This window comes from Aedes aegypti, chromosome 1 (assembly GCF_002204515.2).
Source record: "Aedes aegypti strain LVP_AGWG chromosome 1, AaegL5.0 Primary Assembly, whole genome shotgun sequence".
NCBI lineage: Eukaryota > Metazoa > Arthropoda > Insecta > Diptera > Culicidae > Aedes > Aedes aegypti.
Window position 1 is genome coordinate 223,824,356 of NC_035107.1, and position 27,306 is coordinate 223,851,661.

At 38.5% G+C, this 27,306-nt stretch overlaps 1 protein-coding gene and 3 long non-coding RNA genes across 5 annotated transcripts in view; 1 reads left to right on the plus strand and 3 right to left on the minus strand.

Annotated features, from left to right (window-relative positions):
• LOC5574615 (dedicator of cytokinesis protein 3) overlaps window positions 1-7,936 on the minus strand; it is a 311,576-nt gene extending 303,640 nt beyond the window's left edge. The window contains exons 1-2 of one of the 2 annotated variants that reach the window (XM_021857667.1): window positions 7,523-7,936; window positions 6,889-7,093 (exon numbers count right to left, since the gene is read on the minus strand). In XM_021857667.1, coding sequence (XP_021713359.1) covers window positions 6,889-6,922 — 34 coding nt within the window. In that variant the 5' untranslated portion in view covers window positions 6,923-7,093; window positions 7,523-7,936. Of the gene's footprint in view, window positions 1-6,888 lie in introns of both variants that reach the window. The other variant, XM_021857669.1, reaches the window with a different exon arrangement.
• Window positions 7,937-10,448: 2,512 nt separating this feature from the next.
• Window positions 10,449-11,759, minus strand: LOC110681568. Its single transcript, XR_002503267.1, has 3 exons — window positions 11,488-11,759; window positions 10,537-11,360; window positions 10,449-10,463 (listed from the first exon to the last, which is right to left on the minus strand). It is a non-coding gene; the product is annotated as an uncharacterized LOC110681568 (long non-coding RNA).
• A 233-nt stretch (window positions 11,760-11,992) lies between these two features.
• On the plus strand, window positions 11,993-13,391 carry LOC110681569. Its single transcript, XR_002503268.1, has 3 exons — window positions 11,993-12,352; window positions 12,480-13,303; window positions 13,377-13,391. It is a non-coding gene; the product is annotated as an uncharacterized LOC110681569 (long non-coding RNA).
• Window positions 13,392-17,911: 4,520 nt separating this feature from the next.
• Window positions 17,912-18,739, minus strand: LOC110681570. The gene is made up of 2 exons (XR_002503269.1): window positions 18,424-18,739; window positions 17,912-18,360 (listed from the first exon to the last, which is right to left on the minus strand). It is a non-coding gene; the product is annotated as an uncharacterized LOC110681570 (long non-coding RNA).
• Window positions 18,740-27,306: the final 8,567 nt, after the last annotated feature.

Consider the following 27,306-nt stretch of genomic DNA (forward strand, 5'->3'; position numbering starts at 1 on the left):
AGAGCCACGGATCACTCGTTCTTTTGAGTTATCCGGATCTTTCAAACGGCTCCGATTCTATTTGCCCATCTCTAATCTACACCAATACATGAGGTAAAGTGTATTGGTGGTTGTTTGATTAGCAGACTACCTATGTATCAGGCGTTAGCAAAGGCGTGCTATAATGGAAGGATGCAAGCGTGGGGAAACGGTTTTCGTCCGTCTCTGGTTATAGCAAATGCTTATTTATTTATTTATTTATTTACTTGGTGTTACATCAATTAATTTGATAAAACCTCGGTAACGATGTTACGCCAATTTACTCGGTCCATGGCTGTGTCTCTCCAACTTCGATTTTGGCCCACGTTCTCCAAATCTTGTTGCACCTGATCAAGCCACCTCGCTCGCTATGCTCCCCGCCTTCTTGTGCCAACCGCATTCGACGCGAACACCATCTTTGTAGGATTGTTGTCCGGTAGTCTTGCAACATGCCCTGCCCAACGCATCCTTCCGGCTTTCAGAGTGGAAAGATAGAAGCAAGTGAAAGATACAACTACAAAGTACACCCGATTCTGTTTTTGCACGGATTTTTTTTACATGGCTGTGCAAAAAAAGATTCCATACATTTTTTTTTCGCCAAAACCTTATTTTTGCATGAAACGTCGAGAAATGGTGTTACTGTTTTTGCACGGTTTTTGAAATTTTGAACTGAAAACTTTTTTGCACGGTACGCATCCCCCGTGCAAAAACAGAATCGGGTGTACGAGGAAAGGGACGAGCCTGGGATTCTGCTTATAAAGCGGAACTCTACAGAACTTTGATCAGAAATTGATCTATGAGTTCCTTTAGATATTCCATTCAGATTTGTACTTGAATTTCTCCAATAATTTCTGATTTTTTTTTTCGACTAAACCCTGGAGACATCACGGAAAGACTTCCTTGGGAATTTCCAAAGTAGGTAATTCCTGAAAGTATCCTTAAGACAAATTACTGATTGGAATCTTAAAGTGTTAGCGTAGTAAGCGTGGCATTTTATAATTGAGCATTGGATGGACCAATGCACGAGTTCACTAATTTGAATACAATGGTTGCCATAGTCCCATAAATAACACGGCACCGCTCAAACGTCAAATTAGTGAACTCGTGCATCGGTCCATAGCTGTTAGCAACTGGTGTAACGTAGCAACCAGTCAAACAATCAAAATTGATTTCACAAGAAGTCTGAAGCATGTCCGTGAGAAGAACGAGAGACGGATTAGGGGAAGTGGTGGCAAAATGAACAGTGGTGGTAAAATGAACACCGTGCCTTTTACCGAGAAAAATCAAATTTCAATTAATTTTTATCACCCACGGACGATTTAGAGCATAAATCGGAGTGTTCGGGTTAATACGGACATCAATTGAGGTAAAAATATCATCGAAAACTAAGATTTTAGAAAACCACGTTTGAAAATTAGAACTGACGTAATTTTTGGCTTGTAGGTCTCGAGGTTTTTCAGTGAGGTGAATATCGTTATGATACGATGTTAAATTTGATACTATTAGATTTCTTTTCAAATGGGTAACAATCCTTAATGGATATATTTTCGGATACGCAATGAAAATTTTCAGAAAAAATTTTTCATGTGGACGTGGCGATTAAGTCCAGCACCAGGACTGGCAGGTCAAGATCAAGCGGTGCGCTAGCGTCAAGCGAGCAAGAAAAAAGTATAAATCGGCTATAAGGTGCTTCAACTGCGAGGCACTTGGACACTACGCTTCGGAATGTCCACAGAAATTGACGAACAAGAACGTTCTCGGAAGAAGGCACTACTGGCGTGTAAGAAGCAGAATGGAGCACTGGTACAATAGATTCTGGATTCTGGAGCCGGAGACCATATGTGCAAGCATGAGAGCATGCTAGTTGGCACGAAAACGGTGTTGCAAACCATCTTTGTGGTAGAAGCATCCGAGATACCGGTTGTGGTCATTGGAAACGTCGAGATTGACACTGATGTCGATGGTGAGAGCTGTAGCCTAGATCGAAGACGAAATAAAGACCTCCATGTCCCTTGCAGTTGTCAAAAATTTTATGACACATAAGGTAGTAGAGCAAAATCTAGAATGCCGGGAAAAGTGTACTGCGATCTGTCAAACTTAGGTACCTTTTGCAGTACCAAGGAATCAAATGCAGTATTAGAAGTGGTACCCAATCTGAACACGAGTTGGAAGCCTAGATGTAAGCGAAGCATCGAAAGTCGCCGAATCCGTCATGAGACAACAGTTTTTTGCTTGACGATAAGCTGGACAAGCGATTTTGCCACTGGATCCACAGCAATCGCTTGCGCTCCTCTCGCAATTTGGTCAGGATTCTACGATGGAGCGCGGATTTATAGGCAAGTATGCTGATTTTAAGGTATCAGGTATCAGAAGGCCGGCTCCAAAGGCACGTTCCACACCAGTTGGGAGATTTGTGCCATCGCCATATTTGAGCCTATTATACCCGATGGGAGAGGAAAGGGAAGGGAAAGATGGGAGGAAATAGGAGTGGGGTCCCTTGAAGAGGGAAGATCGCATAAGCGAAATGAGAGCATGTAGCTCCATACCACAATGGGTTCGAATAGCGCCCTAAAAAGGGCACTGCAAAACGCATGAGCGCAAAGAGAGCCTATAGCTCATTACCACAACGGGTTAAGAATAACAGACTGTCCTGAAGATTCAGGCTTCTGAATTCAGTTTCACTTAATAAGTGTTTACCAAGTAATTGAAATCGTATTTGCGAAAAAACTGGACAGTTACATATCAGGTGATACGAAGTTCCATAATCGGAGTCACAACTATCACACACAAATGAGTCAGCACGCTGAATATTTGCCATGTTATAGTTGAGTCGGCAGTGGCCTGTCAACGCTCTGACCAAGAGACTGCAATTCTGCTTTGACAGATTTGTTAAATACTTCGCCACCCTTGGAGATGGCTCAGTAATGTACAATTTTGTTTGACGACATGACTCTAAACTATTCCAATATTGCTTGTGCTGAGTTGCCGCCCAAGAGTTTATCTGAAGCTTCACCCAGCACTTCGAAATTGGAATAGCCGGATCAGGGCCAATGAAGTCATGCGATGCTCCATCGCGAGCTAGCTCATCAGCCAATTCATTTCCAGCGATGGAAGAATGGCCAGGTACCATACAAGCGTTACAGAGTTGACTGAATTCAGTTCCTCAATCTGAGTTCGACATGCGATAACAAGCTTAGATCTTGAGTTGGCCGAAGCGAGAGCTTTTATAGCAGCCTGACTATCTGAACAGAAGTATATGACTTTACCCATTACGCGCTGTTGAAGTGCTGATTGCACTCCACACATAAGAGCAAATATTTCCGCCTGAAAAACGGTGCAGTTTCTACCAAGAGAGTAAAACTGATTCAGCCTTAGCTCACGAGAATATACTCCTGCACTAGCTCTACCTTCAAGAAGGGAGCCATCAGTGTAACATACTATATTGTTTGATGTACTTCTTTCCAAGTAGCCAGACGTCCACTCTTCCCGTGAAGGGAATTGTGTGATAAATGTCCTGTAAGGAAAGTGACAAGCAATTGTGAGATCACTTGGAGCAAGGACAATTTTGTCCCAATTCACCAAAAGTGGAAACAACGAAGTGTGTGTAGGTCTACGATTCACTGGATTTTTCTCCAGTAGATCCAGTACCTATGAACGGTAAGAGCAAGAAAGTGCTTCTTGTTTAAGATATATGTGTAGTGGCGCAACGTCGAAAAGGTCCTCGAGCGCTGCTGTGGGAGTTGTAGAGAACGCACCAGACATCGCCATCAAGCACATCCTTTGGAGATGGCCCAATTTTGATTGGATTGTTCTCACTTCGCCCTTTTGCCATCACACAAGACATCCATATGCCAATGTTGGTCGAACAACTGTTGTGTAAATCCATTTGATATATTTGGGTTTGAGGCCCCAAGTTTTACCAAAGGTTCGCCGGCATTGACCGAAGGCCATGCAAGCTTTTTTGACTCTGAAATCAATGTGAGGTGTCCATGAAAGTTTGGAATCTAGAATGACTCCGACATACTTTACTTGATCAGTCACATTAATCTCAGTGCCAAAAAGACGTAAAGGTCGAATTCCATCGCGGTTTCGTCTTTCCGTAAAAAGAACAATACTCGCATAACTTGTGATCTCGCCCTAAAAGCCATTGGTAACCGGGTGTGTATCTTGTAGCTACCGAGCAAACGAATGGATTTAAACGTTATTTAACAATGCTACGATGAAGAGGAGATCCTCTTGTATCTCCGAATGGTGATAGATTTCATCCAGGTCCATTAATTTGCTTAGAAACGAGGAGCTACACACTTGGTTACCAATGGCTTTTAGGGCGTAATCTCAAGTTATGCGAGAATAAATGTTTTATTCGGGTCAACCGAAAGGCCATATTGGCGACACCAACTCTCGGCTACCTGAAGAACACTTTGCATCAGGTCGAATAGGGTGCTTATGCATATACCAACTATCAGAGCTAGATAGTCGTCGGCAAATCCATAAGTTGGAAAACCGCAATTATTGAGTTACCTCAATAGCGTATCTGCTACGAGATTCCACAAAGGTGGTGACAAGACTCCCCCTTGGGGGCATCCGCAAACACTCAATTTTCTAATCGCTGCTTGACGCAATGTCGAGAAGAGATGTCGGTTTTTGAGCATTTGAATCCAATTGGTAATCATTGTAGGTAGCCCATGGTTTCGTGCGGCTTCCAATATGGCATCGAAAGACACGTTATCAAAGGCACCCTCAATATCCAAGAAAACACCCAAGCAGCATTGCTTCTGAGCGAATGCTTTCTCGATATCGTATACAACTTTGTGTAAAAGAGTCACAGTGGACTTTCCAGATTGGTAAGCATGATGATTCACATGAAGAGGCATGTTTGCCAAATAAACATCACGGACATTTCAGAAGAAAAGAGGTCAGACTGATTGGTCTAAAACTCTTCGCTTCTTCATACGAGGCACGTCCTCCTTTCGGGATAAACTTTACAGTAATATCACGCCAGGATTTGGGAATGTACCCGGTATCAAAACTGCTTACAAGTAGCTTTTTCAAAACATGTTTGATAAACTCGAATCCCTTTTGGAGCAGAACAGGATAAATCCCATCCGCTCCTGGAGATTTGAAAGGAGCAAAACTATTAAGTGCCCTTTGAATCGATTCAGTAGTTACGATACTGCGAGCCGAGGCCAGAGACTCGTAACTACATGAAAAGACATTTGGTTCATCCGTAGATGCTATATCAACACATCCGAAGAAGTGTGTATTGAATAAACATTCTAAAACTTCTTCATCAGAAGAAGTAAAGTCACCATTAGGTAAGCGAATTTCGTTCACTTGGAAATCCTTAGATTTGGCAAGGATTTTGTTCAATCGACTGACTTCACTCAAACTGGAAACATTTGTACAAAGGTTTTTCCAGCCGGATCGTTCAGCAGAACGAAGAGCCTTCTTGTAAACCTTGCCAGCTGACTTAAACGACTCTGATCCAGCTGAACGGCGTCTGTTCCAACTCCTTCTACATTGTTTCCTGAGTCTAGCCAGATCGGAATTCCACCATGGGGTCCATCCCTGTAGTCTTTACAAACCGTAGAGGACATACTTCTTCAAAAGCTTCCATAATGTAGGATGTTATAGTAACAACGGCATCGTCCAAATTATTTGGATTTTCAATGGACGGAGAATATACATGAAATTTGGTTGCAACCAATTCAATATAGAGTTCCCAGTTTGATGACCGGAGATTCCTAAAACGCAAAGTCTGCGCAGTTACATTTGAATGTTCAAAGAAGATGTAGCGTAGCGATGATCAGATAATGATTCCTCATCTGATACATGCCCATTCGTCAACTCGTGTCTGATTCTATTCGATTTAGCAGGATTTAGAAGGATTAAGCTTTTTGCAATCTCAGCACGAAAAGACCAGCAACGAAAAAAAAAAAACAAATCGGTATCTATTTAAAGTCGCTAATCTTTTTTATCAAAGAAATTTTGGCAACTGATCCAGTATGAGCGAAGTAAAAATGACTACTTGCGGAATAATTGAGCGACACATTTTTCCGTACGGAAAAGTGACAGCTCTATTTGATTTGTTTGGCAGGCGTTATCAAATCAGCTCTACTTCTCAGCAGCGTACAGCTCAAGTACATTTCGATAGCGGAATCATTCCTTGACCGTTTCTTGTCATATCCTTTTGTACAGTAATTATTTGATTTTTGCATTGGCGTTGCATTTCATAATTTAGCCAATAAATCATTCGTTGATAGACTGTATGCCTTTTCAGACACTTTTACTCTCTCTCTATTAGGTATGAAGAAATCCTGAACGAAAATCTTCGAGGGATTCCTTAGCAAGTTCGTTAAAGAATCACTATAAGAAATCTTTGGGCAAATATCTGCAATAATTTTCGATGGAAATTCTTGTAAATTGTTTAATCTTCTACTTCTTGGCATTCACGTCCCTACTGGGACAGAGCAGGTACGATTCTATGCCCAGGGAAGTCAAGGAAATTTTCATTCCGAAAAGATCCTTGGTCCTACTGGGAATTCAGCATGACTCTTCTTTGTAGCCGTGGACTCTAACCACTAGGCTAAGAAAGGCACACACTTGTTTAATACTTGTTTTAATTTCACGAGGAGGTCCAAAAAGCTCATAGAAATATTTAGTTTCTTTTTTCCAAGCATGAGGCCTCGAAAGTTCCTATTTTTAAGACACTCAGCCGCTACCAGCTCTGTAAATGCTTCTTTCTTAATAAGAACCGATCACAACTTTTCATCTAGTTGATGCAAATTCTAATAACTTCAAAGTTTGGATATCAAGAATTCTAAATGTGCTAAAATTACACTAAAATATTTAATAGTGTTAGACACTTACCAACTCCGTATTTATTACTGGTGGGAATCCACATTGCTTATCCGTCAGGGTTCCTCAGGTTTGATGAAACTTCACTTACTTTAACTAACGATGCACAATTGAGATTCACATGGATTATTTCGACATTTTCTTAAAATTACTTTTTTCTCACATTCACAATCTTAAATTTATAAATTTCTTGAGATTCACATCCGTTTTGTTGAAACTTGTGTAGATAGACACTAATTAGATCACTATTCAGCTTCCAGCTTCCAATGAATCACTCAATTACCCTCTATTCCGATTTGCCTTTATCTTCTAGCCTTGAGGCAATCTAGCAAAACCGACCAGTCCCTTTTCCGGTCTCCCGAGATTTTTACCACTTTCACTTCTCTTACTATTCAGAATCTGATCTTATTGAATCGGTGGTCACCTGGTCATTCACTAGATATTCGAACAACATTTCAGCCACTGAGATTCCTTACTTTTGCACTAGCCTGAGAGGCGTCCGCCTCGGCGACCGACCGAGAAAAATCAATAAATCGAGAGCACTCCCTCCTTATCCCGGCCAACACCGACTGTTGCCCAGCCAGAGCAACCTGAACTGCTTCTGGCTGCCCCGGATTTGCCGTTTGCTTTCTTCACTGACTTTTACCCTCAGACAGAATCGATGGATACTAAGGAAGACCTCACAGATTTATCGGAATCGGAACTGAACTGGACAGCTCCTTGGTTGGCACAAGGTGGTCAATGTCGGACCTTCACTTCCAGCACAAATCCCCACACTACCGCCGAAAAACACTCGATGAAATGATGGAAACTCGCGACGACGACTGGACAACGATAAGCGCTTTCCTTTTGGCAGCCGGACGCGAACTCCAAACAACGAAAGACGACTTTCTTCCAGCGACGTTCACACGCAACTATTCGGACGCAGACCGACTTTCCTGGACAACGACGGACGATTGATTGACTCGCTCGAGCCACGGAACAATCTTGACAGCTTTCTGACTGCTTTGCTTGCTACAGCCCAGACGAAGGCGATCTTTGGATACAAACACTCCCGTAAACGTACGACTTTGATGGCGATCTACGACCGATATGACACCCACACAACACCGCTATGGACCGATGCACGGGTTCATTATTTGACGTTTTAGCGGTGCCGTGTTATTTAGGTAACCATGGAAACTAGTGAATTCGGCACCGCTCAAACGTCAAATTAGTGAACTCGTGCATCGGTCCATTCATAACCATTCGCGCGAGTGACGGATTTCCCGATTCATAACGGTAGTGTGCGTTTACTCGGGTGTTGTACAACAGTGTTTTCATCGTTTTCATTCATTCCACGCACGGTGCACCTGCAGACACGCACACTACCGTTATACGGTTGTTATTATTGTGTGACAAAGAAAAACACAGGCGCGGGAGTTTTGTTTTGTTTACTGGGATTTGATTTGCATTTGACAGCCAGCATCATCGATTGTTGTGGTTTCGGTCTTCGGTGAGATCGATCATGAACAGAGCGCGCGAAACTCAGAGATTGAGGACGCCAGAAGCATGCATGCTTCGAATACGGAAAAATGCACACAATAGGTCGTATGAATAAACTGAGCAAAAGCTTTTACTTTACTCAAATCCACCTGTCAAATTATTTTCTTGAGCATTTACTCAAGTTGGTATGATAAAACTGAGCATTTGAGCATTTACTTTTCGAACATCCGAATTCGTATGAATAAAGTGGTAAAAGCTGAGTAAATGCTCAGAAAATTCTGAGTCACCTACTGACCATGCTCAGTTCAAAAGTTTAGTATGAAAATTGAATTGAAAATTGCAATAAGATGCATGTAATCAGCATCATTATGAATTTATGGTTTTCGATCGTTGCGGACGTTGGCAGAATTCAGTTAGTCGGATTTTATAAGGCCAGGCACTACGACAGACAACTGCGCACCTACAGCAATGTGAATCGCGTGATGTTTTTGGCTGTTGACCAATATTCACTACGTAAGACAATTTTGGAGGGTTCTCTCCCCATCGTAATATATTTGTATGAAAGTTAAAAACAATTTGTATGACGCGTAATAACTCCCAAACCCCCCTCCTCTCATAAAACCAACCCTTACGTGTTTAATGGACTGCACTTTAGGAACTTAAATAGTCATGATTAGAGGGGGGTCCGTAGCCTTGAGGTTACGCTTTCGCTTCATAAGCGGAACGTCATGGATTCAATTCCCAGCCCCTCCAAAAAAACCCGTCCAGCCACCAGAAGACGCCGCACGGAGGACCGTGCCTAGGGGAACACATCCATCCTCCGTCAGTATCAGATGGTGACTGAGACAAACTGACCCACTTCGCAGGCAGCTAGCCTCAAAACGACTCAGGAACACGGCAAAACGAACCACCGCAAGAGCAATGGATTATGGCTTATGGAAATCGATTGGACCAACAGCAGAGCACTCTCCTACCTGCTCGGTGTGAGAGCAAAAGAGCAGAAGAGAGTGAATGCAGATGTAAATATAGATTAGCTAAAAATAGAACTGTATCGGTAAGGAAGATACAGATAAAACTGATTCCGGCACAGTAGTGGCCACAAGCACGGAGTGCCTTAAAAAAAAAAAAAAAAAAAAAAAAAAAAAAAAAAAATAGTCATGATTGGCGAAATACAAGCTTTCTCCCAATTTGAATTGTGGTAAATAATTTTCAAATTCTGCAAGCCGGTGTACGAACGAGCTCGAAAGAAAATTCGAGAACCTGATGATATATGTCTTGAAATACCAATTTGGATTTCGATAAACTCGGCATATAAAATTGACGCAAGGTTTGGAATCGAAGCTGAGACAACACTGACCACAAATAACACAAAAAATCCTTCAGAGATTCTTCCAAGTATTTCTCTAGATGTTCAACAAAATCTTGATTTTTCAAATGGTTTAGGGTTTACCTTCAGAAACTTTTTAGGGAATAAATCCAAAGTTTTCATTTAGTTTTTCATCCAAGCTCAAATTAGCAATCCGCAAAGAATTCCTTCATTATTTATTAACATCTTTAGTAAATTAGCCAATTTGTAAATGATCCCTTACTTTGTCAGAGACGGATTTCATATTACAGATGCTAGCGATTGATATACAACTAAAAAATCGATAGATTTGAGTATTGCATGCATCAACATAAAAAAACGTCACAAAAAAAATTGTAAAATAATAATGAATATACATATTTTGCGTTTTTTTATTATTTAATAATTACCATTTCTCCACAACTCTCGTAAAAATGACGTGCTAACATAATTTTGTTAGATTTAAGGAATACATTGTAAAATATTACAAAACTGAAACTTCAGCGAAAATATTCTAAAAGAATAAGCCGAAGCTTTTGTGATGAAATTTATTGAACAAACTTCGAAACTTCAATTTGGCGAATTTTACATTTATTTATCAACATCTGCTGCAGCGTTGATGTAAAATAAACATCATATTTGTTCAAGTAATTCAAAATGATAAGTTGAATTGTAAGCGAACGAATTAAATTGTTTAACTGTTGAAAGACAACTTAGGTTAGAAGCTGCTGGCGGTTCGGATTCTAAGGAAGGCCTTCTAAAAAAATATTGTTGAATTATTTGAAGAATCATTTGCTGAATATCGGACGAAATTTGTGGAGAATACTTACTCTTGGATTTTTTATGAAGATCTTTCTGTTTTAAGACGAATTCTTCAAAATATTATGAATTAGATTATTTTGAGATAACTAGCAGTTTATCTGATCAGGTCTTTTAAGGATATTCCATACGGATTTTGGCGGATAAGGGCCAGATAGTCGTAGCATTAAATTCGCAGCTATTCAGCAACTTCAAGATGAGGGTCGTGGTTTCAAATCCTACCGGGTTGGCATTTTTCTTTACTTTCCAGGGCATAGAGTATCTTCGTACCAGCCACACGATATACACATGATAAATTGGTCAGTTGGTAAAGAAAGTCCTCACCAAAAGTAGGCTCTTACTCATCTTTACTGGTAGGATGATGTTACGTGTTACGAAAGAAGAAGCAGATTTTGGCAGATTCTTACAAAATCTGTGGTGGGTTTTGGGCAAAACCAATAGATATCAGCTGGTGAAAAATGTTGACGAACATACGGTTAATTTTCGTAACGACGTTTATTTCTTTAAATTTCAATCTTGTTTCCAATGCCTGCGTTAACTACGATGCACTTCCCTAGTCCTATAGTTTCTCATTCACTAGTGCCAATCCGGTCACCTGTGGCATCTTGAATTAACATATAACACACAGACGTGTTGGATTCAATGCAATTTCCTTTTGTTGCTGATGCTGCTAATGCTGGTTGGTTGTTAATGAAGATGCTGCCGGTTTAACTTCATTCTTACGATAATCCTGGTGCTGTTACATATCGACCCTACAGGAACTAAGCTCGACGTTATCGTTCAGTGGAATTTAGCTTGTTCTGGGAGGGTACGGTCACCGTTTGATTGGTAAGATCTGTTTGCGAGGGATACGAATAAATTATTTGCAGAATAACAAAAGTGCATCTAGAGACGAACCAGCCAAGGGCTGAAAGTCTCTCTAATAAAGAAAATTCATTTCAACAAAAGTGCAAATCACTTACCTTTGTGGACGAACCGGCAGCCGTCACATGAGAAAAACTGCAGCAACATCCTTCATGTATCAAATGCAGTCTTTGCAGGCGGCACACGATGGTTGCAGTTTCTTGCGCTCACTGACTTATTCCCGGCAGACGTGATTGAATAGCTTCGCCGGGGTGTGTGAGTTCATCAGAAGCCGGCACAGGCGGTTGATTTCTTTCTCAAGCAAAATTTATGCTTGAGATCTTCAAAGGAACTGTTGGCTGCTGCGCAAAAATCGGATAGCCAAAACAAAAACAAAAATTTTGACAGAGTAAAAGCTAAGTTCGAAATTCGAACTTACTCTGAGCAAAGTACCGTTTTATTCATACGGTTTTGAGTAAATGCTCAGAGACTTTACTTTTCTCAAGTCGGGTTGAGTATGAGCAAGTACTCGGTTTTATTCATACGACCTATTAGGTCGTATGAATAAAACCGAGTACTTGCTCATACTCAACCCGACTTGAGAAAAGTAAAGTCTCTGAGCATTTACTCAAAACCGTATGAATAAAACGGTACTTTGCTCAGAGTAAGTTCGAATTTCGAACTTAGCTTTTACTCTGTCAAAATTTTTGTTTTTGTTTTGGCTATCCGATTTTTGCGCAGCAGCCAACAGTTCCTTTGAAGATCTCAAGCATAAATTTTGCTTGAGAAAGAAATCAACCGCCTGTGCCGGCTTCTGATGAACTCACACACCCCGGCGAAGCTATTCAATCACGTCTGCCGGGAATAAGTCAGTGAGCGCAAGAAACTGCAACCATCGTGTGCCGCCTGCAAAGACTGCATTTGATACATGAAGGATGTTGCTGCAGTTTTTCTCATGTGACGGCTGCCGGTTCGTCCACAAAGGTAAGTGATTTGCACTTTTGTTGAAATGAATTTTCTTTATTAGAGAGACTTTCAGCCCTTGGCTGGTTCGTCTCTAGATGCACTTTTGTTATTCTGCAAATAATTTATTCGTATCCCTCGCAAACAGATCTTACCAATCAAACGGTGACCGTACCCTCCCAGAACAAGCTAAATTCCACTGAACGATAACGTCGAGCTTAGTTCCTGTAGGGTCGATATGTAACAGCACCAGGATTATCGTAAGAATGAAGTTAAACCGGCAGCATCTTCATTAACAACCAACCAGCATTAGCAGCATCAGCAACAAAAGGAAATTGCATTGAATCCAACACGTCTGTGTGTTATATGTTAATTCAAGATGCCACAGGTGACCGGATTGGCACTAGTGAATGAGAAACTATAGGACTAGGGAAGTGCATCGTAGTTAACGCAGGCATTGGAAACAAGATTGAAATTTAAAGAAATAAACGTCGTTACGAAAATTAACCGTATGTTCGTCAACATTTTTCACCAGCTGATATCTATTGGTTTTGCCCAAAACCCACCACAGATTTTGTAAGAATCTGCCAAAATCTGCTTCTTCTTTCGTAACACGTAACATCATCCTACCAGTAAAGATGAGTAAGAGCCTACTTTTGGTGAGGACTTTCTTTACCAACTGACCAATTTATCATGTGTATATCGTGTGGCTGGTACGAAGATACTCTATGCCCTGGAAAGTAAAGAAAAATGCCAACCCGGTAGGATTTGAAACCACGACCCTCATCTTGAAGTTGCTGAATAGCTGCGAATTTAATGCTACGACTATCTGGCCCTTATCCGCCAAAATCCGTATGGAATATCCTTAAAAGACCTGATCAGATAAACTGCTAGTTATCTCAAAATAATCTAATTCATAATATTTTGAAGAATTCGTCTTAAAACAGAAAGATCTTCATAAAAAATCCAAGAGTAAGTATTCTCCACAAATTTCGTCCGATATTCAGCAAATGATTCTTCAAATAATTCAACAATATTTTTTTAGAAGGCCTTCCTTAGAATCCGAACCGCCAGCAGCTTCTAACCTAAGTTGTCTTTCAACAGTTAAACAATTTAATTCGTTCGCTTACAATTCAACTTATCATTTTGAATTACTTGAACAAATATGATGTTTATTTTACATCAACGCTGCAGCAGATGTTGATAAATAAATGTAAAATTCGCCAAATTGAAGTTTCGAAGTTTGTTCAATAAATTTCATCACAAAAGCTTCGGCTTATTCTTTTAGAATATTTTCGCTGAAGTTTCAGTTTTGTAATATTTTACAATGTATTCCTTAAATCTAACAAAATTATGTTAGCACGTCATTTTTACGAGAGTTGTGGAGAAATGGTAATTATTAAATAATAAAAAAACGCAAAATATGTATATTCATTATTATTTTACAATTTTTTTTGTGACGTTTTTTTATGTTGATGCATGCAATACTCAAATCTATCGATTTTTTAGTTGTATATCAATCGCTAGCATCTGTAATATGAAATCCGTCTCTGACAAAGTAAGGGATCATTTACAAATTGGCTAATTTACTAAAGATGTTAATAAATAATGAAGGAATTCTTTGCGGATTGCTAATTTGAGCTTGGATGAAAAACTAAATGAAAACTTTGGATTTATTCCCTAAAAAGTTTCTGAAGGTAAACCCTAAACCATTTGAAAAATCAAGATTTTGTTGAACATCTAGAGAAATACTTGGAAGAATCTCTGAAGGATTTTTTGTGTTATTTGTGGTCAGTGTTGTCTCAGCTTCGATTCCAAACCTTGCGTCAATTTTATATGCCGAGTTTATCGAAATCCAAATTGGTATTTCAAGACATATATCATCAGGTTCTCGAATTTTCTTTCGAGCTCGTTCGTACACCGGCTTGCAGAATTTGAAAATTATTTACCACAATTCAAATTGGGAGAAAGCTTGTATTTCGCCAATCATGACTATTTTTTTTTTTTTTTTTTTTTTTTTTTTTTTTTTTTTTTTTTTTTTTAAGGCACTCCGTGCTTGTGGCCACTACTGTGCCGGAATCAGTTTTATCTGTATCTTCCTTACCGATACAGTTCTATTTTTAGCTAATCTATATTTACATCTGCATTCACTCTCTTCTGCTCTTTTGCTCTCACACCGAGCAGGTAGGAGAGTGCTCTGCTGTTGGTCCAATCGATTTCCATAAGCCATAATCCATTGCTCTTGCGGTGGTTCGTTTTGCCGTGTTCCTGAGTCGTTTTGAGGCTAGCTGCCTGCGAAGTGGGTCAGTTTGTCTCAGTCACCATCTGATACTGACGGAGGATGGATGTGTTCCCCTAGGCACGGTCCTCCGTGCGGCGTCTTCTGGTGGCTGGACGGGTTTTTTTGGAGGGGCTGGGAATTGAATCCATGACGTTCCGCTTATGAAGCGAAAGCGTAACCTCAAGGCTACGGACCCCCCTCTAATCATGACTATTTAAGTTCCTAAAGTGCAGTCCATTAAACACGTAAGGGTTGGTTTTATGAGAGGAGGGGGGTTTGGGAGTTATTACGCGTCATACAAATTGTTTTTAACTTTCATACAAATATATTACGATGGGGAGAGAACCCTCCAAAATTGTCTTACGTAGTGAATATTGGTCAACAGCCAAAAACATCACGCGATTCACATTGCTGTAGGTGCGCAGTTGTCTGTCGTAGTGCCTGGCCTTATAAAATCCGACTAACTGAATTCTGCCAACGTCCGCAACGATCGAAAACCATAAATTCATAATGATGCTGATTACATGCATCTTATTGCAATTTTCAATTCAATTTTCATACTAAACTTTTGAACTGAGCATGGTCAGTAGGTGACTCAGAATTTTCTGAGCATTTACTCAGCTTTTACCACTTTATTCATACGAATTCGGATGTTCGAAAAGTAAATGCTCAAATGCTCAGTTTTATCATACCAACTTGAGTAAATGCTCAAGAAAATAATTTGACAGGTGGATTTGAGTAAAGTAAAAGCTTTTGCTCAGTTTATTCATACGACCTAATAGGTCGTATGAATAATCTGAGCAAAAGCTTTTACTTTACTCAAATTTATCTGTCAAATCATTTTCTTGAGCATTTACTCAAGTTGGTATGATAAAACTGAGCATTTGAGCATTTACTTTTCGAACATCCCAATTCGTATGAATAAAGCGTTAAAAGCTGAGTAAATGCTCAGAAAATCCTGAGTCACCTACTGACCATGCTTAGTTGAAAAATTCAAGCATGAAAAATAAATTTATTTATTAAAATGAGCTTCATGACCGTGCGATTAGTGTCGTCAGGCAATTAAGTGCATCGTGTGGGGTGGGTGTGGGTTTCACCGCCCAATTCGGATTGTGGAGATCAATCGCCAAATTCTGCAGGCCGGGAATATAGGGTTCATTCATTTATTTCATAACGCTAAAAATGGCCATTTATGACACCCACCCACCCCCTCGTAACGCTTTTTGTATGAATATTCTACAAATTTTGTATGAGTTGTAACATCATGAGGACACCCACCCACCCCATTTAGCGTTATGAAATTTGTGAATGAGCCCATACGAACGAACCCGTAAGAAAACCAGGTTCTTTTTTCTATGATTCGAAATACCAATTGCCAGGTGGGCTTAGACCCTCCTGGCCCCACCGTATTTACGCCAATGGCCCCAATATAAATTTCTACAGTGATTACTCCAGAGAACTATTCTACCAATTGGGGCCCAGCCGTAGCGGTAAACGCGCAGCTATTCAGCATGACTATGCTGAGGGTCGTGGGTTCGAATCCCGCTGGTTGAGGATCTTTTCGTAAAGGGAATTTTCTCGATTCCCAGGGCATAGAGTATCTTCGTACCTGCCACACGATATACACATGCAAAAATGGTCAATCGGCAAAGAAAGCTTTCAGTTAATAACTGTGGAAGTGCTCATAAGAACACTAATCTGAGAAGCAGGCTTTGTCCCAGTTGGGACGTAACGCCAGAAAGAAGAAGAAGAACTATTCTACCAGGAAGGCACAATTTCTATGCAGATAACACAAACATGTCTTCGGAAGTTCTTTAAAGTATTTCTCTAGGAAGTCCAACAAAAAATTAGTTATTTTGAAGAAATTATTTAGGGTTTATCTATGGAAACTCTTTTGAAAATTTATCCAAAGTTTTTATACATTTTTTCAAGCAATCCTGGAAAGTTCAATTGAAAGTTTTAGAAGTTTGCCTAGAATTAAACCGGCAACTTCAAAAAAATCTTTTGTTAGTAGATTTTATATATTTTTTCCGACAATTACTGGAAAATCTCATAAGTTTTTTTTAGAAATCTATCTAGAATTACTTCAGCAATGTTCCAAGAATTCTTATATGAATATCTCCTACAAATGTCACAGAATTTAAACATTCCTTAGATTTTCCACACTCCTTTTGGAATTACTGGAGGTATCTTCCGAAAAATTATTCAGGAATTCTTGCTGAAATTATATAAGTACCTTCTTAGGTAATTTCTTAAACAATTGCAGAATACACATCATAGGTTATTACATATTAGAAAAAATAAATTACGCATTTTTAGAAGAAGTCCTCAAAATTTCTAAAATCGGTCCTGAGAATATTCATAGAAAAACTGGACAAATATGTATGAAAGCACCTAGAAAAAAAATCGAAATTCTCAAATAATTCTTATTTGAGAAATTATTGATTTTTAGTCGAAATCTTAAGAGTAGTTTACCTAGAACTCTTTGAAAGAATTCTTGTTCTTAAAAAAAACCTCGAATTCCTTCTTTACATATTAATACAAGCAAAGTAATATTACAGCATACATGAACGATAACCGACATTTACAGCATATATGAATAATAATCGGTGGAATTTGCACAAAAATTACTGAGAAAGTTCTAAGAAAAAATTTGGAAAATTAATTTTGAAGTAATTAGTGGTATACATACAGTCAAACCTTCATGAGTCGGTATGTGAAGGGAACATTGACTCATGGAAATATCGAGTAATATAACAGAAATGCTTTGCGAAGCTGTTTGAGATGACCCTCATTTTCTTCTTCTTCTTGGCATTACGATCTCACTGGGACTAAGCCTGCTTCTCAGCTTAGTGCTCGATGAGCCCTTACACAATTATTAACTGAGAACTTTCTTTACCAAGCTGACATTTTCGCATTCGTATATCGTACGGCAGGTACGATGATACTCTATGGCCAGGAAAGTCAAGGGAATTTCCATTCCATTCCATCTTCTCGATCTTGGACCGGCCGGAAATCAAATCCCAACACCTTCAGCATGGCTTTGCAACTCTAACCACTCGGGTATTAAGGAAGGCCCCGGTGACCATCATAGTAATCATGAAATTCTGGTCTTAGAATGGTTGCATGGGTCAATATCGAGTCATTGAACATCGACTCATGGAGGTTTCACTGTAATGGGAAGGCTCTTGTTATTTTAGGCAGTTAGGATTTTTGTTGAACTTCATAAATTTTCCGGGAATTTCCCCTTGCCATCAACATTGGTATTTGGGAAAGTATTTAAAAATCTAAGCATTCAATTAAGTAGCATACATAATTCATTTATTTTTTCACTGGCCATGGTAGATGGGGAATGCGTGCCCTCTATTCCACTCTGGTTACGATGTTACCGAGGGTGGCTGTGGCATTTCAAACCGACAGCATCTCCGTTTGAGCAATGCCGGTGCCTTGTCCTATGGCTTCTCCTCTACTGATTACTAATCCGGTCGTCTATGGCGTGTAGAACTCGCTTATGACAGCCAAATTGTCCGCGAAAGTTTTCGCCAGTTCATTCTGTCCTTCGTGGCTTTACCTTGAGTATTTTGCCCAGCGGAATCAATATTGTTGCTGCTGACGAAATTCTGCCGGTTCAGATTCTGACGCGGATCAACACGTAGGGACTCCGATCGATGTTGTCCTTTGGTGAGCTCAGGTTTGTACTTGAGCACGGTCACCTGCTCTCTCGTAGCTATCTATCCAACGATGAGGGCTGTGCGGGAAAATAATCAAATTATTACCGCTGCAGACGACACAGGATCAGAAATTCATGTACTTATCGACGCATTTCCGGCAGACGTGATGCTGACTGTTTAGTTTAACCAAGTTGTGTGCCTCCATTAGGCGGCAACAAACGACAAAACACGGTTAACATCCTCCGCAAAGGCACTTCTGTTCTCACGGTTTTGTATCGCTGGATTACTTTTAGCATAAGTAACAATCGAGCCAAAACAAAACAAACATTTTGACAGAGTAAAAGCTATGTTCGAATTTCGAACTTACTCTGAGTAAAGTATCGTTTTATTCATATGGTTTTGAGTAAATGCTCAGAGACTTTACTTTGCTGAAATCGGGTTGAGCATGAGCAAGTACTCGGTTTTATTCATACGACCTAATGGTAATGTTTTCCGTCGCCGCTTTTATGAGCGAGGTACAAAATTTACCATCTTTTAAAGATTGTATAAAATTAAATAAATTATATGAATTAAGATGTAGATTAATCGAAGCCAAAACTCAAATTTTCAAGAGCCTAAATCTGGAGAAACAAACTTCCGTTTAAGCTGAAAACTTAATCGATTGGTCACTAGCTGGTGGTGATCAATCGATTAAGTTTTCAGCTCAGACGGATGATTGGTTCTCCAGATTTGTGCTTTTGAAAATTTAAAGTTTGGCTTCGATTCATCTTCACCCTCAATAATTTATATATTGCAGTTTTAAAGATAACTTTCCGTTCTAATGTTGAACAGAAAGCTACCGCAGCTGTTGCATGTGGGGTCACTCTGGGATAAGCTATTATGCCCGTTTTGCCCCAATTCCTTGAAAATTTTAGATTTTCATGTTGTTTTGAGTAAAACTGTTTTATTGTGGAGATTATTTCCCATGAAATCCATCATTTCTTCCATTCAACAATGTTTCACAAAGAACGTTATAAAAAAATGGAAATTTAGGGGATTATGGGGCCAAATGTACAATGAAATATTTTTGAAGAGGATTTTTTGTTTTAAATTTTTTCAACGTGCTTTTGTATTGAAATAAATTTTAAAATAGTCTAATAATCATGAATATACCTTGCAGAAATAAGTTGTATTAAAATTTTTAGAATATGTATAATCATTATTTATGCTCTATGCAACATATTGTGAATAATTTACCTTCTTATATCACAAATTCCAAACGATGTGCGAAAGTTTGGGTAAACGATATTGATCTAAATGATCGATTGCCGTTAGCCTCATTGATAGGAGATAGTTGGAGCATATAGTTTTTTGGCTAGTTTTGCCCCAATTCCCCTAAAAACGATTTCTTTCATAATTAATTGAACAGATATCCCCGAATTAAATTTATTATGTACTAAATTGTTTATTCAGTAGTTGATACAGTATTTAAAACCTAAAACATAGGAGATTATCGGGATCTTTTACACATAAATAAAAAAAAACAAATGAAAACACTCAAAAATGGATCCATTAAGTAACCATCTGCAGTTTTTTTTTCTAATTGAAACAAATCACACAGAATTAAATTAGTTACACAATCATACCTGAAGAAATGTCATGAGAAAAAAAATGCATTTTGAAGAAATTTCATGAGAATAAAATTGCGTGAAAGTTCCCAAGCTCTGCCTGCACCCTACTACTGAAAAAGTGATCATAAACAAACAAAGTCTTCCATATATTTCAATATGGCACATTTTGATTGAAGATGTTGTAGTTAATAATGCTTAATTCAAAATAAATTGACGCTTTTGAGCTATTGAGCTGTTCGGTAATCCAATCCGCATGGTTATTAAATTAATTAACTCATTACGCGTGGTACAGATGGACAAATCATGGGTGAAATTATGAAAAAAATCCACGTGCTCGGCTGGGATTTGAACCCAGGACTCTTGTATGCTAGATGAGCGCTTTACCAACTAAGCTACCGAGTCCGTAAAGCGCTCGTCTAGCATACAAGAGTCCTGGGTTCAAATCCCAGCCGAGCTCGTGGATTTTTTTTTCATATTTTCACCCATAATTTGTCCATCTTTACCACGCGTAATGAGTTAATTAATTTAAATTTTGTTCTGCATTTTAGAAGGCTCTTGAACATGCTTGAAATTAAGTCAAATAGATGTAACCATAATTACTGTTTACAATATTAACAAAGTATGGTTCACCATGAGGAACATTGATGTCAACCAACAAGCAATCTGTTAACAGGAAATGTAGAGACAACATAACAAACATAGTAACTATAAATTATACTAATGAAATGAATGATCGATTTTGGAGCAATCTAAAATTGAGCATTATTAACAACTGCATTATCACTTTTATGATAACTTTTTCTGTAGTGTATGATGGCAATTGGAATATTGAATACCAAATATCCACAAAAAGACAAAATTATTTCCCGATTAGTTTCTTGTAAAATGCAATTTGACTCTCACGAAATTGCTACAGTAATGATTGAATAACTAACCTGATCCTGAGTAATTTGTTGCAATCAGAAAAAACGGCTGATAATTTCTTGATAGATTCATTTTTGATTTTTTTATTTCGTTATTTTTTTGTTTATGGGTAAAAGATCCCCAAAATCTCCTATGTTTTATGATTTAAATATTGTATCAGATACAGAATAAACAATTCAGTACACAATAAATTTGATTTGGGAAAAAAGTTGAATTAATTACGAAAGAAATCGTGTTTAGGGGAATTGGGGCGAAAATAGCCAAAAAACTATATGCTCCCACTATCTCCTATCAATGAGGCTAACGGCAATCGATCATTTAGATAAATATCGTTTACCCAAACTATCGCACATCGTTTGGAAATGTTTGGAATTTGTGATATAAGAAGGTAAATTATTCACAATATGTTGCATAGAGCATACATAATTATCATACATATTCTACAAATTTTACTACAACTTATTTCTGCAAGGTATATTCATGATTATTTGACTATTTTAGAATTTATTTCAATAAAAAAATACGTTAAAAAATTTAAAACAAAAATTCCTCTTCAAAAATATTTCATTGTGCATTTGGACCCATAATCCCCTAAATTTCCATCTTTTTATAACGTTCTCTGTGAAACATAGTTGAGTGGACTAGAAATGATGGATTTCATGGGAAATAATCTCCACAATAAAATAGTTTTACTCAAAACAACATGAAAATCTAAAATTTTCAAGGAATTGGGGCAAAACGGGCATGAAACCATCATCAATCGATTCCTGAGAAAATTTCCTTTCGAATGAGCTATAAAACTTATTTTTTATCTTTCTATTGTGAAATTTATCATTTTTTTCCACTTTGGGTTCGGAATTCCCCAATGTGCACTGTTTTGCTTGGACACACACATCACAATAGCTCAATAAATCCGCTTTGCAGTTGATACCTCGCATCAACTCGTTTCTCATCATCAAGTCCATCCCTTGCTGACTCAAGTGCCACAATTCCCGATGCCACAGGTTGATGGAGGTTGAAGAACACATTCTTGCAGAAGACTTTTGCAATTCAAACTCTAACTCGTACAAAAGCCCTTTCATCTGCGCGAGCGCGGTTCCAGTTACCTAACCTTCTTTCTTCAAGAACGTTACTGAACCAGAAAACATCACGTCCACTCCTGCATTCGTCAACTTTTTGACCGATATGAGAAAAGATTGTCACGCATATCCAGAATCAGAAGAACGTCTTGCATACGAAGGGAAACTCCTCGATTACTGTATCCCACAATTGTTCCGAGAACCCCTGCTTCCAAAGTTTATCCATCTTTTGCAACGTTGATGCCCACTGCTGCTTCAGTCTCTTGAACGTCGAAAATAGGTCATATTTGTTCACCAGATGGTCACTCGCATCAAAATCAATCTTAAAACTATCTTGCTTTCACTTGTCTTCTTGTTCGACTGATCTGCCATGAAAAACTACAGCATTCTTCGTTAATACGTTCGCTTCGTTGTCCCTTTTCTGTCTACAGTCTTGCTTGAAATGTCCACGCTTTCCGCATGTGTGGAATCTCCCTTGAAACTTCTTAACTTCAGTTTTGGGCTTTGATTTATTTTTTTCCACGAACGCTGCTGTGTTTGGCTTGCCGCAGTCTTCTTGCCGTTCCATTTGCCTAATTTCTTCTGCCAGTAAACGTTGCTTGACTATTTCCAAGGTCTTCTTCTTCGGCCAGTGCGGTAACCAATGGATCACAAGAGTCCGGGAGTGTCTGGAACAGGGAAATAACTGCATCCGCTTCATCGATTTTTGCACCGGCCGTCTTCAACTGCCTGATGAGATTTCCGAACGCCAATGCATAGACTTCCCTTCTTCCAGTTTCAGACAATTCAATTGCTTCCGAATTAGATTCTGGGTTCCGATTGACTTCTTTGCAAATTTATATATTTGCAGGATTCTTCTCTCGTACAACTTTCAGTATCTCGTTTGCCAGGAAACTCACAATATCTCTGTATCCTGGTCCACCATCGAATTGTGGTATTCTGTGCGCCAACTCTCGTATGATGGTGCCCATAACGTTTTCAGGAATAGCGACTCAAGCTAATGGATCATTCAAATAACCAAAACGGCCGCTTTGGAAAACATAGATAGCGCCACCGTAGCCTGGTGTGTTTAACAGAACAGCAATAGGCCTATTCACATGACGTCTCAAATCAGCTGATCGGGAAGCACTTAAACAGTTCTTCTATGAAAATGACAGGCCCGTGTTAGCACCGGTCCTCCATCGATGTAAACAAATGCATAGACGGATCTGTCACATGAAAAGGCCTATGCTGTCACAATGTTAAATCCCATATACATACAGTGGCGCCTTTGTTTCGATGCGGTGATCACTGAAAAAAATACCTTTAATGATCCATTCGATAAACTCGTGTCTACACTCAAAATAATCCAAACGTCATTGTTACGTGGAAAATCACGTAGGCCAGTTCAAATTCATTTTATCCTGATTTTACCTGACTAAGGTAATGATCACCAGGGCATATATAATCATCAAAAAGATACCCGGTCATTTTCACTACGGTAGCCCATTACACTTACGTGAAATTCACGTAGACACTTAATTCATTCTGAGTTTTGACATTTGCACATTGCGTTCATTCTGTGTTCAGCTCAAATATAAAGATGGTGGCCACTAGTTTTTTCAAGAGCATTTTTGATATTCCGCTTGATCGTTTTCGAGGTAAATATGGTTTAAATACTGGATAATACTATATTAATTAGGAGTTTATCTAATTGATTGACACAGCAAGGCCGACACGCAACGTTTGGAACGAACCAGCTCCTGAATGGTTTGACACCGGCCGGAGTCAAACGGAGAACGTGCATTTACTGTAGTTTTTTACCCATTCTACAGACATGTTCGAATGCCGCTGGACTATACCGAGAATACAATTATACAGTGTTTCAAATCACCTACAAAATGCGTTGCTAATTTATGCTGGGTATCGACTGAATCTAATAAATATTTTAATTTCTCTAGTTTATTGCTTTTTTCTAGAAATTGAAGAAAAAAACCTCCGGAAGCTAACTCGAAACAGGTGGTTTCATTAAAATATAATAATAACTTCTAGTGAAAAATTATGTGGGATTTATTGGGAACCTTCATAACAACTACGTGAAAATCCACGTAGCTGTTACGTGAAACTTCAATCGAACGGATGACGTTAATTTTTTTTTTTTAATTTCTTTATTAGTATCATTCCAAACATTACATTCATTTCTTATATCTAGGTGTTCTGTGTTATTAGACAACACTATCATCCTAATTTGGTAAAACAAATTTAAGATTTAATTAACATTTTGTTAACAACATATTACATTTCATTTGCCGTAGCAGTTCAGATTTTTTACAGGTGGGTAGATTTCACCTGTTTATAAAAGAAAAAAAAACGCTTTGAATATACTTAACCTAACTTAACCTAAACATATAACGCATTAATCGTGGCAATAGAAGATTGTAACGATTTTTGCCTGAAATTATTTATTATTTTATTTGACATTTGTTCCAATGTTTCAACATCGGATATTCTATGTAACTCATTGGTACTATACCAGGGAGGAAGTCTCAGAATCATTTTCAAAATTTTATTTTGAATTCTCTGCAGAGCTTTCTTCCTGGTATTACAACAGCTAGTCCATATTGGTACAGCATACAACATGGCTGGCCTGAAAATTTGTTTGAATATCGAAAGCTTGTTCTTAAGACAAAGTTTTGATTTTCTATTAATAAGGGGATAGAGACATTTTACATATTTATTACATTTGGCTTGAATGCCCTCAATGTGATTTTTGAAAGTTATATTCTTATCTAGCATGAGCCCTAGATACTTAACTTCATCTGACCAATTTATTGGAACCCCTCTCATCGTGACAACATGTCTACTTGAAGGTTTCAAATAAAGAGCTTTTGGTTTATGTGGGAATATTATTAGTTGAGTTTTGGAAGCATTAGGAGAAATCTTCCATTTTTGCAAGTATGAAGAAAAAATATCCAAACTTTTTGCAAACGACTACAGATGACACGCAGACTTCGTCCTTTGGCGGAGAGGCCTGTGCCATCCGCAAACAAGGATTTTTGACATCCCTGAGGTAACTCAGGTAAGTCAGATGTGAAAATATTGTATAATATTGGTCCCAAAATGCTGCCTTGAGGAACACCAGCTCTTACAGGAAGTCTTTCAGATCTGGAGTTCTGATAATTAACCTGAAGTGTACGATTTGACAGATAACTTTGAATTATTCTAACAATGCATGTTGGAAAATTAAAGTTTTTTAATTTTACGATCAAACCTTCATGCCAAACACTGTCGAATGCTTTTTCTATGTCTAGAAGAGCAAGTAGAATAGCCTTCAGATTTGATGGAACGGATCAAATTTGTTACACGTAAAAGTTGATGAGTAGTCGAATGTCCATGGCGGAATCCGAACTGTTCATTGGCAAAAATTGAATTTTCGTTGATGTGGACCATCATTCTGTTCAAAATGACCTTTTCAAAAAGTTTACTAATGGAGGAAAGCAAACTGATTGCACGATATCTAGAAGCTTCTGCAGGATTTTTGTCTGGTTTTAAAATTGGAACAACCTTAGCATTTTTCCATTTGTCAGGAAAATATGCTAATTGAAAACATTTGTTAAATATATCAACTAAAAATGATAAGCTACTTTCTGGAAGTTTCTTGATGAGGATGTAGAAAATTCCATCATCGCCAGGAGCTTCCATGTTTTTGAATTTTTTAATAATAGTTCTCACTTCTTCCAAATCAGTTAAAGTTTCAAGAGCATTGTCAATATCAAGTTTAGTTCCTAAAGAAATGTTAACATCAAGATTAGAGTCAACATACGTTTTATATATATTCCAGTCGGCTCGTAAATAATTGAAAGTGGAGCTGATAGGATTGATCGCTTCTTGGGATATTTGAAATGTAACAGGGACATGATCAGAATCAAAATCAGCATGAGTAATCAGTTGGCTACAAAGATGACTAGAGTCGGTTAAGACCAAATCAATCGTAGATGGATTTCTAGAAGAGGAAAAACATGTGGGGCTATCAGGGTATTTAATTGAGAAATATCCTGAAGAGCACTCATCAAATAAAATTCTGCCGTTGGAATTACTTTGAGAATTATTCCATGACCGATGTTTGGCATTAAAGTCACCAAAGACAAAAAATTTTGACTTATTGCGAGTCAATTTTCGCAAGTCAGTTTGGAGCAAATTAACTTGCTGTCCAGAGCATTGAAAAGGTAAATAGGCAGCTATGAAAGTATATTCACCAAACTGTGTTTCAACAGAAACACCTAAAGTTTTAAAAACTTTAGTTTCAAATGATGAAAACAGTTGATGTTTTATACGCCTATGAATGATGATTGCAACTCCCCCACATGCCCCATCAAGTCGATCATTACGATAAACAAAAAAGTTAGGATCTCTTTTGAGTTTAGATCCAGGTTTTAAATACGTTTCGGTAATAACTGCTATATGCACGTTATTAACCGTAAGAAAATTAAACAGCTCGTCCTCTTTACCATTCAGAGAACGAGCGAACGAGCATTCCAATTTAAAATATTTAAATTATTATTTGGATCCATTAGAAAAACGTAATCCAATAACAATTTGATTTGTAAATTTTACACCTACTTGGACTGCTTCAGTCATAGTGGTGGCTTTGAACATTGCATCAATCATTAGATTCAATTGTTCAGTTAGAAAATTAAAATCAGAGGCAGACATGTCATGTGATTTCCCATTAGAATTTCCGGTAGACGAAGAAGCGGAATTACCTGTGGCGGTAGGGTTTTTTCCATTTGATTTGAAACAAGTAGAATGGGTACCCATGGATCGAGCAGGGGAGGAGTTCGAATTTCCTGCTACGATATCGGAAAAGGATTTACCGTGGGTAGATACATTCGAAATTGAAAGATTCGAACGGCTTCCCGACGGATTAAAATTAGTTTGTGAATGAGCATGATTATGATCTTCCTGATGGGTATGATTCATGATCAAGCGATCGTTAACTGAAAAATGAGCATTGTTCGATACTCTACCAGGCAAATTCCGGAAACGACCGTTATCGTAACGGATATTATCCTTCATCTGCCTGGCACGAGCCTCAACGACTCTCTTGCGTGAAGGGCATTCCCAAAAGTTAGCTTTATGAGGGCCCTTGCAATTGGCGCATTCAAACTTTCTGGTATCTTCTTTCACAGGACAGACGTCCTTAGCGTGAGAAGGACCTCCGCAAATCATGCATTTAGCATTCATGCGACAATTTTTTGTACCATGACCCCACTTTTGGCACCGACGGCACTGAGTGGGGTTCTGGTAATTTCCTCCAGGTTTCTGGAAATTTTCCCATCGAACATAAGTTTTGCTTTTTTCTAAAGCTTTAATATTATATAGTTCTTTTTTGTTAAAGTGAACTAAATAATATTCTTGAGAAAGCCCTTTC